Source organism: Osmerus mordax, chromosome 4 (genome assembly GCF_038355195.1).
Source record: "Osmerus mordax isolate fOsmMor3 chromosome 4, fOsmMor3.pri, whole genome shotgun sequence".
Classification (NCBI taxonomy): Eukaryota; Metazoa; Chordata; class Actinopteri; order Osmeriformes; family Osmeridae; genus Osmerus; species Osmerus mordax.
Genome location: NC_090053.1, coordinates 18,043,493 through 18,060,777, shown reverse-complemented (window position 1 = coordinate 18,060,777; position 17,285 = coordinate 18,043,493). Strand labels below are relative to the sequence as shown.

Here is a 17,285-nt window from a genome sequence, read left to right as displayed (position 1 = left end):
GCATATGTTTGACCTGGATGTTTGGGCAGTTCTATCCTGTCATGGGATAGGTGTGGTGTTATTTGGGATGTGAAGGGTCACGTCAGTGTGTATGCCCCCCCCCCCCCCCCCCCATCACACACACACACCCTCAGGATTGTCCTGACAAGCTGAAGAGGAGGCAGGAGAGGATGGTGGCCCAGCAGGCTAAAACAGAACAGCTCAAGAGACTCCATAGAGCTCAGGTACCTCAAACCACTCAATCAATCAGTCGGTATAAAGTAACCAGCCAGTACATTAATCCATCAATCTATCCCAGCACCAGAGGAGCGAGATGTTCCACAGGCGAGACGCAGGCTGACTGGCGGGTTTCTCTTCCCAGGTGATTCAGCGTCAGCTGGAGGAGGTGGGGGAGAAGCAGAGAGACCTGGAGGAGAGTGGGGTCTCCATAGAGAAGCTCCTGAGAGGGGAGGAGACTGGTGAGTAAGGGGAAGGGGGAGACAGGGGAGGGAGGGAGGGAGCGAGGGAGGGAGGGGGGTCGGATGAGGGAGAGAGGGGGGGGCGGATGAGTGGGACGGTCAAATCCGTCTGCCTGAGCAAATAAACCATGCGCTGGGAGATTGGTCTGGAGGAGGTGGGGGAGAAGCAGAGAGACCTGGAGGAGAGTGGGGTCTCCATAGAGAAGCTCCTGAGAGGGGAGGAGACTGGTGAGTAAGGGGAAGGGGGGGACAGGGGAGGGAGGGAGCGAGGAAGGGAGGGAGGGGGGTCGGATGAGTGGGACGGTCAAACCCGTCTGCCTGAGCAAATAAACCATGCGCTGGGAGATTGGTCTTGTTCCTAGGCTACCTCTGGACAAGATGGCAACATTAGCGGTAGTTTGATTAGAATGGGCTGTAGTGGGAACTGCCGTGAATGAGCCGACTGACGAAGACAGTCTCCATCTCATTACACCGCTGAATGCTAATAACGCAGTATTATTCTTGTCAATAAAGTCAAGATTGGAGGAACAGGGTCCGCCCGGCCAAGCTTGTTACAGATCACGTTGGGTGTCATCATTTGTTGCTGACAGAAATTGTGTTTGTCTAAGCTGAAAATTACATTTTCACACATCCTGACGGCATGCTTGTTAGGAGTTCCTGAACCCCTGCAGATCCTCATCGCAAGGCCCCTTCTTAAACAGAAGTGAGAATCACAGGAACAAAAGGAAGAAATATATATACACTTTTTTTTTATCGAACAGTTCGTGAAGTATATGTTGTTCTTTCATTTGCAGCAGATGAAAGAAAAGTAATACCTTTGTTGGGTCCAGTTTCTGTCCTTGTAAGATGCAACTAGAAGAACTGAGGGGGCTCACATCTGTAGTTTTTTTATTGTATTTTATACACACAGATTGCTGAATACAACAAATGGCCTTGCACTATTCCACCAATCCATTGCTACCGAAAAAGTTGTTTGCGTGTGTGTTCGATCCATATGTTGTGTGTGCGTGTGCGTGTGCCCGTGTTTGTGAATGTTCTACCGAATGTTCTACCGATGTACAGAATGCACTCAACTGAATTGTTCATTTGAGTGTTGGAGAGTGTGTCGGAGGCTTGGCTTTGGGATTATTGTATTAGGGCTTGAGAGAGGAGGACTCTGTCTATGAATAGAGTCTTTGTTCAAACTCAGACCCACACTCCTACACTATCTACCCACTCCAAGAGTAGCAGGCAGATAGACAATACCCAGCGATAGTGTGCTTTTAGAGATCCACAGATTGAAATTAAATAAACCTTTGGAACGATACTGTGTCTGGCCTTATATGCAAGTTAACTTTTTGGTCTAACAGTTTGACAACTAATGGAATGTTTGTCATTGTAAAGATGTTGAAAGGGTAGATCTGTTTTTTGTTGTTGCAAGAAACTGTTATATCTCCTCCATACAGATGACAGCCTGTCAGATGAGGGCGTTCTCTATCAGTCCTGGTTCACTCTGGTTTTGGAGAAGAACAGACTAGAGCGATACGAGGCAGAACTCATGATTTTGTAAGCACCGAACCGCAAACACTGAAGTGAACCGACAACATTTAACAGTAAAAAAAAAAAAAGCCTCATCATTCAGTCCAACCAAACTGCTAGGTTTTTCCTGTTCATTCCGTGTGTGTGTGTATATATGTTCTGGTGGTGGCGCTGCTCAGCGCTCAGGAGCTGGAGCTGGAGGACACACAGAGCCGGCTGCAGCAGGAACTACGACGCAGAATGGCCGTCGACGGTAGGGGTTACACGTGCACACGCATTATAGCACACAGAAATGTATTTTGGGGTGATGAGTGATGACACACATGTCTGGACGCACACATGCATTCATGGGTGATCACACAAACACACACAGATAAACACACACCGACTAGACGGCGGAAAACACCTCATGAATGCTATCTAACGGATGCGACCTGTTGCAGACACCAGTAAGAGTGCCAGTGAGCTGGTGGCAGAGCAGCGGATCCTGGAGGAGATGATGGGCGTGGTGGAGAGGAGGGACACCCTGGTCAGCGAGCTGGAACAGCAGAGGCTGAGGGAGCGGGCCGAGGACAGGGACCTGGAGAGCTTGGTGCTGTCCAAGGGATACCAGTTCCACTGGGCCTCCGAGTGAGGAGAAGCATGGGACTAGAGTTTGTGCCTGGGGCAAAGTCTGGGGTCTGGGGTGGGTGGGCGGTTGGGGGGGGGGGGGGAGGGTGCGGGTTGGGACATGAGGCAATAATAAACTTGGGCTTGTAGTTGTTGAAAGTTCAACAGACTACATTTTGTCCACTTATTTACAGGGTGACTGGTGTGAATCTGCTATGTACACCCATGGTGTAACACGACCTAACCAAAACCACCTCAGTGTGCCTGTGGCCTTATGACAGGAAGGACTGAAGTAGGAGGGATCGTTTAGAGCACTATGTTGGATCCACTGGAAAGCATGTTTAAACCGGACTGGTATATACTAGCCCAAAGGTCCTCTCATGGATTGATTAAATAGGATTTTCCTTTGTGAAATGATCTGTGATTCTGGATTTGTTTGTTTTGTATTGTGTATTTGTTGTGACTCTTTGTAAATGATTACCCTTGTATGCATTCAGACTGTCAGGGGTGTAAGAGTTGAGAATAATTGACTTGTCAACATGATCTTCAATCTAAATTTTACGAAAAAATATATAACTGAACGTTTATTTTGCACAGCACATACGAAATCGGTCTATATTTATGTGGTAAAAAAAAGTTATTTAATAAAATGTTTAATTGCGAACTGTATTGCGAACTTATTTGCCATTATTTCGGCCGCTATAAGGCGTTTGTCAGCCCTCCTCAACAGACGCAAGTGGTCAGTGATGGTAAAATATAAGACTACACCTGTAATTACCTCACAGTTGTATTTAAACGGGATTTCACAGCGCTTACAGTAGGCCTACTCAACTTATTCACGTAGCCTAACCATTTTGCACTTGTCAGAACTTGGTTGTAGTTTGTGGAGGGGAGGAACCATGGAATCGGGGCGTTCTGGGCAAATGATTGGAATTCCGCTTCCGCTATTGGGAGTAAACCTATGTATGATTTTGTAGGCTGGGATCGTAATTATTTTCAATTCCAGATTCGTAACTTTTTCTCCATACAAGTGAACCGGATACGAAGGACCAATGGCTTCACCGTCCTCTCCTAAATCGCCGTCCTCTCCCAAATCTCCAACTCCGAAATCCCCTTCTTCTCGAAAGAAAGATGATTCGTTCCTGGGAAAACTTGGTGGAACTTTGGTGAGAAGGAAAAAAGCCAAAGAAGGTAAACAGATTATACCTAAACAATACTGCTTTGGAACTGCACCTTTAACGTATTTAATCGCATCAATAGCAAATACATTTTAGACACAATGACAATATTTGAACTTTGCAGCTAAATGTAGTCGTCTATATGGATACTTTTCGCCCGAGCAACACTATCGTACAACAGTTTCAAATTATACTGATCGAACAATTGTAACAATGTCAAAGTGATCACCACTTCTCACCGTCTTTGTAGTCTGATTTACAAAGCCTGCGGGTTCCTGGGACGCCTCGTAGTCAGTAGCTGCAGGCTATATCCATGCAGGCTGTGTTCGTAGTGCTGTAATACTCAGGAATGAAGTATGAGCAAGCAGGTCCGCCGGCAACTACACTGCCAGTGCAAGCATGTAAAATCTGCCCTCCTTAGCTAAACATATTGCTCAATATCAAACCCAACATTTGCCTCAACTCCATAGGCCTACCTCCAAGTGAGAGATTTTCTAATTTTTCCTCAAATATTTATCAGATGGATGCAACACAAGCTGCGTTTCAATATGTTGTGTCTCCTCTCTTTTCTTTATGTTGGAGTGTGAATCGCCTCAAAAAATGTTCTCCTTCTCAGTGTCCTTCTCTTTCTGGTCTCTCTTCTCTAAGTGTTGTTTTGATTGATTGTTCAGGGCCACAGCAGTGCCTGGAAGCTTTCAGTGACACGCACGCACACACACACATACAGAACACAACTCATGCACATACACACACACACACAGAACACAACTTACGCACACACACATATACAGGACACCAAGGCCGTAGCCATGGAGTCAACATTGGGGGAGACAATTCTTTTTTTTAATGATAATTTCGATAAGTTGCCTGTCGTAGCGTAGCACATTTATATTTTTATATCAATATATTGGGGGGGACATTTTGACCAGATTTGAATATTGGGGGGGATGTGTCCCTCCAATATGTATTATGATTACGGCCTTGCAGGACACAACTCACACACACACACATATACAGACAACAACACACACACATACACAACTCATGTACACACACACACACATACACAACACAACTCATGCACACACACACACATACAGAACACAACACGTCTATTACACGTACAGAAACAACACGTGTATCACACACACACACACACACTCAGACCAGAATGTCCGCAGTGATTTGATGAAAAGCCTGCTGGAGTCCCATGTGGCAGATTTCACGTGAAGCTCTCTGACGTTTCCTTCATGGACGACTTCCGTACAGGAGAGCCGGGGCGCGGCCTTCAACGAGACTGCTGATTGGATGCCTAGAGAGAGTGAGCGAGGGACCCCTAAAAAACGGGGAGGGGATGGGAGAGAAGAGGCGGGCTTGTTCAGGCACCCAGGCCAGTGTGGAGCAGGCCTGGCAGGAGACCACTGGGGGAGGAAGCAGGAGGAGCATGGGAGCCCTGGGAGAGGTGCTGCCTGGATATGTGGCTCTCAGACATGGGATGTGCCCAGGTAGAATCCCCTGGCTAGTGTCTGCTCCAGATGAGGTGGGGGGTGTAGGGGAAGCAGGGGGGTACATCATCTGTTTGTCTCAGCAGGACCAGCGGCTGCTACATTCGCTCAGCCAATTATCTGAGAGGAGAGGCAAAGGCATCTGTCACACTGTCAGGTTATTCTCATACATCTCTGCATGATGGTAACAAGGGGACCAGAAGCTGGCTGTGTGTGTGTGTGTGTGTGTGTGTGTGTGTGTGTGTGTGTGTGTGTGTGTGTGTGTGTGTGTGTGAGCATGTAAGCGTGTGTGTGCATGTGTGTGTATGTGTCAGTTCCGAGGTGTGTGTTTGTGTGTGTGTGGGGCTGCCTGTGATGGTGTTGATTAAGAGGATGTAGTCTTTGCTTGGGGGTGGAGAGAGCCAGAACTGGGTGTTCACGCCTCCTCTGGTGTCTCAACGGCGACACAGCTGCATGGTGAGCTGCATGGTGAACTGCATGCTGGGACAAAACAGAGGTTTCTGGAAAACAGGAAGGAACCTAGTTGTTATATATCAAGAATATTTGGTTATATATCACCTCCCTTTTCTAAAAGAAAGAAGGAATGCAAAGATGACGAGAGATGGAAGGATTTAAGGAAACAAAGTAATAGAATGTTTATTTTGAAAGATTGACCACATTTAGTATTTTTTCAAGTGGTAGAGGTTGAAGATGGTTTTGACATTTTGACTCTAGAGAGCTCTGACATTTTAAATTGTGGTGCGGTTATCCTCTTCTTTAGCATGAAGAAAGACAGGCTGACTTTCATTTGGCCAATGTTTTAGGGGGTCCCTACTGTTCTACCTCTATACTAAGACCATGGAATCTTTATAAAAGGACAGCAAGCAAAGGGGTAATGGTGAAGGCTCTGGTTGTCGAGCAAAGATCCATCTCCATTCAGAAGCCTGGCCTTGTGTCTCTTCGGAAAAGCCATTTTGCGTAAAAACTTAGAGAAAGCTTTGTTTTTTTCTTTCGTGTGTGTGGGGGGGTTAAAGATGCAAACCCCTTAAAAGGCCTGCCATCACAACCACTCCACAGCTCAGTATATTATTATCCAGGAGAAGCCTTTTGGCTTGGTTTTCTTATACCAAGTAAGAGCCGTTATTTGGGCCTGTTGGTTGGGAAGTGTTTTAAGACATCTCCAGGACTGTTGTATTTGCGGGATGATTGGGCCCTTATGGAATGGGGAACTGTGATTTAGACGATCCCAGCCTGGTTTGCTCCTCTGACCCTGTGTGTGTTTACCAAGTGGCATAGGCCGAAAATGTTTTTTGTAGTGGGCTTATGAGTCCAGTAGTTATTTTGGAGTGGCACATCTGACAACATTCTTTTTACCGTGCAAAGTGTGTTCAACTGCTGAATGGAAAAAAACAGTATTTGTCAATCACTGTGGTGGGGGGAGGGGGCAGTGGTGCTTACTGAGGAGAGACAAAACCAAACATTTGGTTCTAGGAAGGCACATCACCAAGTCTTGACGGCTTTTCTTGTGTGTAAGAACGACATTTGATGCAGTTTCTGCCCATGCCAGTATCTGAGCTCCAGGAAGAAGGGATCAACGCGATCAACCTGCCTCTGAGCCCGTCCCAGTATGAGCTGGACCCAGAGGACACCATGCTGGGTCAGTACTGACATCACTGGATATACATCCCACATCTCACTGCACTCACTTTACACACACACGCGCCCTCTCTCTCTCTGTCTTTCTCCTTCTCTCCCCACTTACACACACCCACTCAAACTCACAGTATCCCACCTTGCTAGTTAGCTATATAGTATTGTGTGTGTGTGTATATGTTTAAACAGGACTTTGTGTGTATATATGTTTAAGATGGTGTAAATGTGTTTACAGGATTGTGTTGACATGTACATTTAGGATTGCATGTAAATGTGTATCCAGCATTCTGTGTGCATGTGTGTATAGGATTGTGTATGACTCTGGTCTCTGTCTCTCCACAGAGGAGAACGAGGCCAGGACCATGGTGGACCCAAACTCAAAGAATGACCCAAAGCTTCAAGAGCTGATGAAGGTTGGATATGGGAACATCTTTTGGAATATCCATCCACCCTTCCATTGACACCCACATAATTTGAACCAGTGCGATGCAACACACACTAGATTGTGGCCGACTCCTCCCACCCTGGACACTCCCTGTTTCAGTCACTCCCCTCAGGCAGAAGGCTGCGGTCCATCAGGACCAATACCTCACGCCACAAAAACAGTTTCTTCCCTTCTGCTGTTGGCCTCTTCAACAAGGCCAAGGGACCACACTGTCTCTAATGACTACCTGCTTAAAACACTGCTTTTTGCACTGCATTACAAAATTGTATCTTGTACATTCGTATTTTTTGTAATATTTGTATTTTTATATTGTAATTTACGGCAACTTATATTTTATTTTATTGTACATTTAATTCAATTCTAATCCCACTTAGTACTGCTAGTTTATGTACCCTTAGTATAGATAGTCCACATATTTAAATTTTAGGTCCCTATATGTTTATTGTATGCACCTTCCTGCCAAAGCAAATTCCTTGTCTGTGCAAACTTTCATGGCAAATAAATCCCATTCTGATTCTTCTACTTCAGCTTCTGACCCAGATAATCTGTTATTATCACATTATTGATCAGTGTTGTGTTGAAACATGAATCTTGTTCTGTAATCTCCAGGTCCTGATCGACTGGATCAATGATGTACTGGTGGGAGAGAGGATCATTGTGAAAGACTTGGCAGAGGACCTGTACGACGGCCAAATCCTGCAGAAACTCTTTGGTGAGGGACAGAGAGATACCATTTCCTGCTTCTTGTATGGCAGACACAACTTCCTGTTGTATTTCGTTCAAGTATTCTAATGCTAACCTTACCTACAAACAGTTGATAGATACATTGATTGATTTGTATTTCTTCACATCTTACTAAAGAGCAGTGTAAAGCCAAGCATTAACATAGCACAGTGTATTCAATGGGATTGTGATTGGCTCTCTGACTGTTTTTTCCGGGTAGAGAACCTGGAGGGGGAGAAGCTGAACGTTGCCGAGGTAACGCAGTCCGAGATCGCCCAGAAGCAGAAGCTGCAGACCGTTCTAGAACGCATCAACGAAACCCTGAAACTGTCCTCCCGGAGCATCCGCTGGAACGTGGACTGTGAGAACGCCTCCACGCCGTACATCGCTCTGTACTGCTCTACTGCTACAACCACGTAGCTCTGCGGCCTCCACCCACTAACCAGACACATGCTACATGTGCTGGAACCTTTCGAGAAAATTAACCACTTAAAATGTAGAGGGATATACAGTGGGTCGTTGTGACCCGGTTTTATCCTGCTTAATAACCAGGGGGTAAGGGTTAGGGAGGGGAGGGTAAGGAAGGGTGGGGGTGGGCACTTTAGGGAGTTGACGTCATTCCCAGCATGCAAAGGGGATCAAACAGACATTTAAAAGATGCTTTTAGTTGACTTCTTGTAGCTGTTCTGTTGGCCCGTGTGAAAGAAAAAAAGGTTTCTCTAGTGAATTGATTTTTTTCTGCTTTAACCGTTGCCCTACTTTTTCAAAGCTAATGTGATTCTCCCTGGCATTTACCTCAGGTGCCGGACTGTTCTAGAAATGTCACTCACTCAGTCCCCGTTTCGCCATCTGTCCTTTCTCACACAATGACTTCAGGATGGCGTACCTACTCCGCTTTCGAACACAATGTGAAAGATTTTCTTAGACTTAGACGAGAGTCACCTTGATTACGTAACACAAGAGTTTTTAATCCATCTCTGTCGCATGCTAGTCATGCTGAAGTGACAATGTACCTCAACAATCGTGTTTTTTTACATGCTGTTTCCTGTCTGAACCGTAGCTGTTCATGCTAAAAGCATCGTGGCCATCCTCCACCTGTTGGTGGCGCTGGCGCAGCATTTCCGAGCCCCGATCCGACTGCCCGATCATGTCTCCATCCAGGTGGTGGTGGTTCAGGTAGGTTCTCTGTTCTACAGTGTTCAGGTAGCTTCTCTGTTCTCTAGTGTTCAGGTAGGTTCTATGTTCTTTAGTGTTCAGGTAGGTTCTTTGTTTTCTAGTCTAGTGTTCAGTCAGGTTCTCTAGTGTTCAGGTAGGTTCTCTGTTCTCTAGTGTTCAGTCAGGTTCTCTAGTGTTCAGGTAGGTTCTCTGCTCTCTAGCTCTCTGGAGTTCAGGTATGTTCTCTAGAACTGTGCTATTCTTCCTCCTGCAGAAACGCGAAGGGATCCTGCAGTCTCACCAGATCCAGGAGGAGATCACCGGGAACACTGAGTATGTCATATCACCGGGAACACTGAGTATGTCTGCCTGCAGTGGGGCTAGTGTGGGATTCAGTGTTTGTGTGCATTTGGCATTGGTGGTGTAGTTTGTAGTTGGGTGGGAGGGGGCTTGTGTGTGTGTGTGTGTGTGTGGTGGGGGAGCTAGTGTGTGTGTGTGTGGTGGGGGAGCTAGTGTGTGTGTGTGTGTGTGTGTGTGTGGTGGGGGAGCTAGTGTGTGTGTGTGTGTGTGTGTGGTGGGGGAGCTAGTGTGTGTGTGTGTGTGTGTGTGTGGTGTAGGAGCTAGTGTGTGTGTGTGGTGGGGGAGCTAGTGTGTGTGTGTGTGTGGTGGGGGAGCTAGTGTGTGTGTGTGTGTGTGGTGGGGGAGCTAGTGTGTGTGTGTGTGGTGGGGGAGCTAGTGTGTGTGTGTGTGTGTGTGTGTGTGTGTGTGTGGTGGGGGAGCTAGTGTGTGTGTGTGTGTGTGTGTGGTGGGGGAGCTAGTGTGTGTGTGTGTGTGGTGGGGGAGCTAGTGTGTGTGGTGGGGGAGCTAGTGTGTGTGTGTGTGTGGTGGGGGGCCAGCGTTTCCCCTCAGCTCCGCCCCAGCTGATGGAGCCCAGTCCAGCAGGCTGACAGCAGCTGTAGAGATAAAGCGGTCGGAGTTCACATGGTCACGGTTGCAACATGGTTATAACAGGAGCAGGAGCTCTGCCCAGACCTGCCACTGTCACAGGAGATTACACCGTGAAGACGGGTGTGTGTGTTTGAGAGAGAGAAGAGAGGGGCAACGTGAGACTGACAGAGAGAAGCATGCCCACATTAGTGTCCTTTTAATTAATCTCTAGGTCGCCTGTATATGCATGAATATTGTGTGTATTCTTGCAGTATTTGTATATGCTTTATTTACATGTGAAGGCACCCTATCATACTGCAGTTAACACCAGACGCATTTCTTTTCAACAGAGAAAGTTGATAATATGGCCTTGTGGACAATTATTTAATAACCAGTCTTTTTGACCTGCTGTATTGATTTCTTTCTTTCTTTTTCATCCTCAGAGCTCTTTCAGGGAGACATGGTATGTGTACGGATATATAAAAAAAAGTCTGTATTGAATCGAAGTTCTGAAAGGACAGAAGGACGCTTGTTTTGGCTGTCACTGAGTAAGTCACCGTTTCTGTCATCTGCACAGAAAGAGACGCTTTTGACACACTCTTCGACCATGCTCCTGACAAGCTCAGTGTTGTGAAGAAGGTAATGTCTACTTCTAAACTGTAGGACTGTGTGTGGCTGCATGTGTGTGAGGGTGTGTATGTGTGTGTGCGGTGTATGTGTGTGTGAGGGTGAGTGAGTGTGTGTGTGCGGTGTATGTGTGTGTGAGGGTGAGTGTGTGTGGTGTGTGTGTGTGAGTGTGTGCGTGCGTGTGTCGGGATGTGCGTGTGTCTCCAAACCTTAATGGAGATGTTTTGTATTCCTTCAGACTCTCATCACCTTTGTGAACAAACACTTGAACAAGCTCAACCTGGAGGTATCTGAACTAGACACTCAGGTGAGATACGCCACTGACAATCAGCTTTGGGCTGTTCTGCTGTCAATATAGCATGTATGCTATTTTCAACCTTAGGTTGACATTAATGATCTGGTGTAAAATATTGTTGTTACACAGGATTTCATACTGTGAAAGTTTTTTGTTTGTTGACTGTAGTTTGCAGATGGAGTCTACCTGGTGCTGTTGATGGGGTTACTGGAGGGGTATTTTGTTCCTTTGTACAACTTTTTCCTCACGCCAGAGAACTTTGACCAAAAGGTACATTTCCCAGTTTTTTGTATAATGAATACATGAATGAATACGTACATGTTGTCTTGTCCCAATTTGGCCAAGAGATCTAATCAAATCAGACCTTATTTATATAAAACATTTCATACCAGGATGCAACACATGCGCTTCACACAGGGAAAAGGAGGGGGGGGGGGACCAAACACTTAAGTTTGACACTAATTATCCAGAGGGAAGCAAGAATTCAGTTCACTCAGACAAGTCGGAAGTCTTGTTTTGGGCCCCGTTCCTAACCTACAAAAAAAAATAAAAAAATAAACACAGTGTACTGTCCATAATGTGCATCATTACAGTTACATTTAAATGGGATAATCCCTTTTAAGTTCTTCCATGTTTATTTGATACTGGTATTCATGTATGCAGATTAGTCTTCAGAGTCAGCCTGGCCCCAGTCTGCTGCCTGCTGGTGTCATTCTGAGCAGGCAGTCAGAAGGGACGCCATGTCAGCCCTGGGCTTGGGTCCTGGCCAGGGTCCAGTGCCAAGCCGAGTGGGCACATGCCCACTAGCATCTGTAATCTGCTCCAGCCCAGCGCACTAAGAAGTGGCACGGGGATTAGCTCTTACACAGGGGGGAGGGGGAGGGACAACCGATGGAGAGAAGGGGAGAGAGAAAAGAGAGAGAGAGAGCGGGAGAAGGTAGGAAAAGCGTAGGAAATTTAGGCTAAGGATAGTCAGTTGTTGTTTAGCTTCAGGGTAGCTCCCCCAGTTTGGTCTGTGCTTCATTCTTGGTGTTTTTCAACACCTCGACCCTCCCCTCCCCGCCCTACTCCTAGCCTCACTCCTCACCTTCCCTCAACCACACACACACAGAACCTTTCCCCCGGCCCCTCCCCCAGCATGTGGTGGGTTAGCGGTGTTTACCCAGCTGGGACAAGCTTACTGCTGCACTGAACTGCTGGCTGTCTGCCCTGCTTAGGACAAGGGCTGGAGAAACTCTTAATGACACATGAATAGAGCGAATTGTTAAGGTGTTATTATTGCTGAGCAGTTCCCTTATCAGTGTGTGTGTGTGTGTGTGTGTGTGTGTGTGTGTGTGTGTGTGTGTGTGTGTGTGTGTGTGTGTGTGTGTGTGTGTGTGTGTGTGTGTGTGTGTGAGTGAAAGGGACTGTTCTGAAAAGTAGTGTGACTGATTGTGAGTCTCTTGTTCAGGTACATAACGTGTCCTTCTCTTTCGAACTGATGCAAGATGGCGGTCTGGAGAAACCTAAGCCCAGACCGGAAGGTGCCAACCTTGATATCTTCATATCACCATTTATATATTAAATAATGGTTTACACAGATTAATTCTAAGCCATTGGATCGAGAATAGAGCCACATTTTCTTGCTTTCCCATTTGGAAATGTATAAAGCATAGATAACGAGTTTGTGTTTGTTTTCCACTTGCAGATATAGTGAACTGTGATCTGAAGTCGACACTGAGGGTTCTCTACAACCTCTTTACCCGATACAGAAATGTCGACTGAGCGGGGGGAGGGGACACATTTAGAGAGACGGACCACTTCCTGTTATCCAATGTCTTTATTTCGCTAATGTATGTTTGAGAGAAGTTGATACGGCTTGTTTTGTCATGTGAACAGTTGCATGTAAAAGAACAGAAAATCTTATTCAGATATGCAGTATCATTGATTGTAAAACAAACATTTTGTGATATAGAATGTTTAATCAATAATCTATTCAGTCTTTTTTTATATATATCTCATAACAAATGTTAGATTTTTTTTTAACATAAAATAAATAAATGTCTTAATGGATACTCATCTAAACCTAAAATATAGTCCTAAAATAAATGAAAAATGTGACCATAAATAGACTATGACAACATATTGTATATGTTCATTACAACAACAACAAATGTTGTACTTTCCATGTTATATGGAAGTGTCTTTATTTGTGTGGACAAGGTCAGGGTTTCATGAGATCTCTTAAGCTATTTCTTTCAAACTCGACTACCGTGGTTTATATCCACTTAAAGGACACCTACGCTATTCTAAATGAGATACTTCAGGAAATCTTTATGATAATTTTTACCAAATCTTTGAACAATAAAGCATTCCAACTGACCCTCCTCTGACTTAATCTGTGTCACATGAGGTCTTGGTGGCTCAGCAGACTGTGAACAACTCTTTCATTACAACTGGCCAACTGGCTAGCACCCTGCTTAACTGGCTAGCACCCTGCTTAACTGGCTAGCACCCTGCTTAACTGGCTAGCACCCTGCTTAACTGGCTAGCACCCTGCTTAACTGGCTAGCACCCTGCTTAACTGGCTAGCACCCTGCTTAACTGGCTAGCACCCTGCTTAACTGGCTAGCACCCTGCTTAACTGGCTAGCACCCTGCTTAACTGGCTAGCACCCTGCTTAACTGGCTAGCACCCTGCTTAACTGTACAGACCACACAGGAAACTTCATCAGTTGAACAAGACCCCATGTTCTATGGCCCCCAGATCGCTAGTTAGGCTGCATGCCTAACAGAGGACACTACATAGTTTCATCCTGTGTTTTACAGCTGAGCTGCCATTAAGCTTATTTAAATCTCCTTTTCTAGAATGGCCCTTTAAATCATGGTTGGGTTTCTCATAAAATCCTTGGCAGTGTTATGGTCTTTCATTGCCTGGAGGAAGGGAGGGAAGGGGAGAGACGGTAGGAAAGGAGACAGAGAAGGGAAAGAAAAGGAAAGATGGAGAAAGAGAGGGAAGGAGAGAAGGATGGGGACACCTAGGCTGTAGTCTACTGGCACTGTGAGGCGGTTGTTACACTGGTGTCAGGTTACAACTAGTGTGTGTGTGTAGTTGATACCCTGTATATAACACTGCATCATCACCATTAGACATTAAGTCTCTCCAGCTCTCTTTCTCCCTCTCACACGTTTTCTCTCATTATCTGTCTCTTTTTCTCTCTCAGAAATGTTTCTTCTTTCTTTGTATCTTTCTTCATTCATTACCTGTCCTCATGCCACCAGTGCATTGATAGTGAATGTGTCAGACCACGGTCTCGTGTTTGCAAATGAGCAAGTACAAGCAAGCACCAGATGTACCACACTCCAAATATTTCAAACACCCAAAGGGTGCTGGATTCAGCCACAACGACGGCAATAACATAGTTTGACGCATGGTTTAACCAAGAAGGTTTCAAATGTCATCCAAGCACAGCCCCCCACCTATTACTGTCTCTGTCCCTCTATCTTAGTCTCTGGCTTTCTCCTGTCTCTCTCCTGTCTCTCTCCCTCACTTGGACCTGGGAGACCCTAGTGAACATCAAAGCTGGGGGCAGTCAGCCGGAACATCAAAGCCACCTCCTCAGGCATGTGGCCTATCTGAATGACCTTAGCAATGTGAGCATGGCAACGACTGCTTCTCTTAAACAACAAGAAGAAGAAAGAAAAACTGCAATTTAATATGTATGTGTGTTGGTTGTATATGTGACAGAAAGTCCCTTTTTAGTTCATTCTGCTTCACGCTGAGGAGCTGTAGTGGAACTGTCACACTGAGCAGAAACATGCCGATTCCCTTTGGTTGACACAATAATAACACTAGCATCAACAGGCCCGTAACCAAATTACTGCTTTGGAGACATAATTGTCAATCAGAGTCGGCAGAAAATCTCATTTCAGGTCCTTGAGGCCCACTTGCCAACGAGCTGAAAGCATTTCGCTGTTGAAGCTCAGGCCGCTATCCTTCCTGTCCCTGTGCTCTCCCAGTCAACACTGCTCTACCCCGACCACAAGATGGCGTCGGTTGATATGCTCTGATCTAATTTACGGTCGGTTGCTGGTCTGAATACTGTACTTTGGGATGCCTGGAAGGAATTAAAGTGTTGCCTGTGTGTGTATTCTTGCCTGAGTGTGCTTTATTTCCCTGTGTGTGTGTGTGTGTGTGTGTGTGATTGTAACTGTACCTTGAGAAACCTGAGACCACCCTAGCAATCTTATCATCAAGCTGGTGTGGATAAGAAGAGGGGTGGGAAGCAGTTTAGGGTCAGGGTGTCCTGGTGTCAGGTTAGGACTTATGTGTGTGTGTACTCTCAGGTCATGACCCAGAGATAGCTGTGTTTGTTCTCAGTCGCTGGCCTCCACTTGGAGAGCTCTAATAGGGGGTTAGGGAGGGAAAACTGAAAGGAGCTGGGGTTTTAGGCAACCACTTCTTCTCTGTGATTCGTTTCTTAAAAAGCATGTTTGAGGAGATCTGAGCCTGTATCTTGGCCTTGTGGACAAAAACACTGCTTCTGTGCAACCTACACCTCATCTGCACAGACAAAACTTTTATGTTTTTAGTTTGACCATGTTTCATCAAGGGTCACAGCATTTTGGTATCCTTCATAATTTTATCAGGTTAAACAGTTAATTTCCGTTTTACAAGAATGGCCCGTGACACAGGTAATGAAATCAGCTATGTGTTGAAAATGTATTTGTTTTATCATTAGTAAAGGAATTGTAGGCCTACCAACTATTAAGTCAAATCACCGCATCCCCGACTGTTTTGGAAAAATGTCACTCCATTTAGACACAGACAAAAACGATGATAACTTTCAGCAAATTCCACGAAATGTAGGTCCTTTTCAGTTACAGATAGCCTACTAAGGCTAGTCATATGCGTGTATTGTGTCATGTCATTCTCATGCTTGAAATTTGACATGAGTCATTATGTTTCTCCAAACTATTGTTTTGACATGAACCACCGTCACAGATACGGCTTGTCCTCTGAATCGGAGTTTAGGCCTTGGTTTGGGCGGACTACTGCTCCTCGGTATAAAGTAGAGCTACGAGGCTACGTTCCTCCCTGTGGCCCTCCTCTCCCGCTTCTGTCTCCGTGGCTGCGGAGCTCTGGATGACGCCATTCACGCTCCGCCCTCCAATCTCAATCTTTGCGTTCATTTCATTCTTGCTCTCATTCCGCGCATATTTCGCATCCCTGCAGATACGAAACGAATTACGCACACAGCCGGTCGACAAAAAAAAATCTACTTGGCAGTTTACAAAGAAATTCCATACCTTATTACAAAGTAAACAAGAATAACTTTTGCAGCAGTTGATTATTTAATACGTTTTAAGGTAAGTTAGTTACTTGTTACTTGAGTTTGTCTTTAGCCTACTGCTTGGGCTACTTTGGTTTAATCTTTTTAAACGTAGATGGCAAGCAATGTAGCCTATTATATTGTAATATTGTATTATTTATCCAAATATTGCAATTGTGAACGTTAGTGTTGGCTTCGGAGCGGTACTGCCGCTTTTACGAAAAGGTACCTATTCCACGTTCGACATAGCTTGAAAATCTTTGACATTTTTTAAATTTTTCCGGCGAAGCTTTGGGATAGCCTGCCGGTTTGTCGGCGTTCACTTAACACTGGCTTATTTATTTATCGTATGGCAACTACGAAAAACTTGTGATCAATTTTACTAAATGGAGAGTTGATGGTAAGATACTCTTATAACGGTTAAATGTTTCAGTTTCCCCCTATACTTACAGGCAGGGAGTTGCCGTCAGGAGTATTCCCCGTCTCCTGTCGAGCTCAACAAAGCCCGTTGTCAAAGGACTTGTTGCATCAGGAGGCTTTTCTGTCGATAAACCTATCTGTAAGTACTATTTTATCTACTTAATCTAAACTTGTGAACGTTATAGACCATAACCCTTCCAGCAAACCTAATATTTAATCTTGTGTCATGATAGCCGAGTCTTAGTTCATGTAGGTCTAGATTTCGTTGCTCAACAGCATGCCCCCCCTATAGGAGATCTCTCAATAGTTGATAAAAGGACATGGCCTAGCTAGTGTACAAGTGATTTGCCTAACGTAGACCGAGAGTAAAGAAGTACGGAAGACATGTTTTTATTGTTTTGTTTGAGTAATGATTTATAAATGATTTATTTAATAGTCTTGTGTAATAACTAGGATATGAAAGGGCAGTAGGTTAACTACTG

The 17,285-nt window shown here is 45.3% G+C and overlaps 3 protein-coding genes across 5 annotated transcripts in view; all 3 read left to right on the top strand.

Moving 5' to 3' along the window:
- mical2b (microtubule associated monooxygenase, calponin and LIM domain containing 2b) overlaps nucleotides 1–2,665 on the top strand; it is a 34,376-nt gene extending 31,711 nt beyond the window's left edge. For both annotated transcript variants that reach the window (XM_067235596.1, XM_067235595.1), the window contains 5 exons: nucleotides 135–224; nucleotides 362–458; nucleotides 1,904–2,003; nucleotides 2,156–2,229; nucleotides 2,420–2,665. In XM_067235596.1, coding sequence (XP_067091697.1) covers nucleotides 135–224; nucleotides 362–458; nucleotides 1,904–2,003; nucleotides 2,156–2,229; nucleotides 2,420–2,610 — 552 coding nt within the window. In that variant the 3' untranslated portion in view covers nucleotides 2,611–2,665. The remainder of the gene's footprint in view (nucleotides 1–134; nucleotides 225–361; nucleotides 459–1,903; nucleotides 2,004–2,155; nucleotides 2,230–2,419) is intronic.
- Nucleotides 2,666–3,534: 869 nt separating this feature from the next.
- LOC136942616 (alpha-parvin-like) lies at nucleotides 3,535–13,434 on the top strand. Its single transcript, XM_067235610.1, has 13 exons — nucleotides 3,535–3,776; nucleotides 6,815–6,904; nucleotides 7,243–7,313; nucleotides 7,955–8,057; nucleotides 8,289–8,429; nucleotides 9,129–9,244; nucleotides 9,498–9,556; nucleotides 10,594–10,613; nucleotides 10,728–10,789; nucleotides 11,016–11,084; nucleotides 11,241–11,342; nucleotides 12,523–12,595; nucleotides 12,760–13,434. The coding sequence occupies exons 1-13, from the start codon at nucleotides 3,638–3,640 to the stop codon at nucleotides 12,834–12,836; spliced, it is 1,122 nt and encodes a 373-aa protein (XP_067091711.1). The 5' UTR covers nucleotides 3,535–3,637; the 3' UTR covers nucleotides 12,837–13,434.
- Nucleotides 13,435–16,243: 2,809 nt separating this feature from the next.
- The window catches only part of LOC136942614 (transcriptional enhancer factor TEF-1-like), a 34,802-nt gene continuing 33,760 nt past the window's right edge, over nucleotides 16,244–17,285 (top strand). For both annotated transcript variants that reach the window (XM_067235608.1, XM_067235606.1), the window contains exons 1-2: nucleotides 16,244–16,420; nucleotides 16,836–16,942. The gene's annotated coding sequence lies outside the window, so the exon portion shown is untranslated. The remainder of the gene's footprint in view (nucleotides 16,421–16,835; nucleotides 16,943–17,285) is intronic.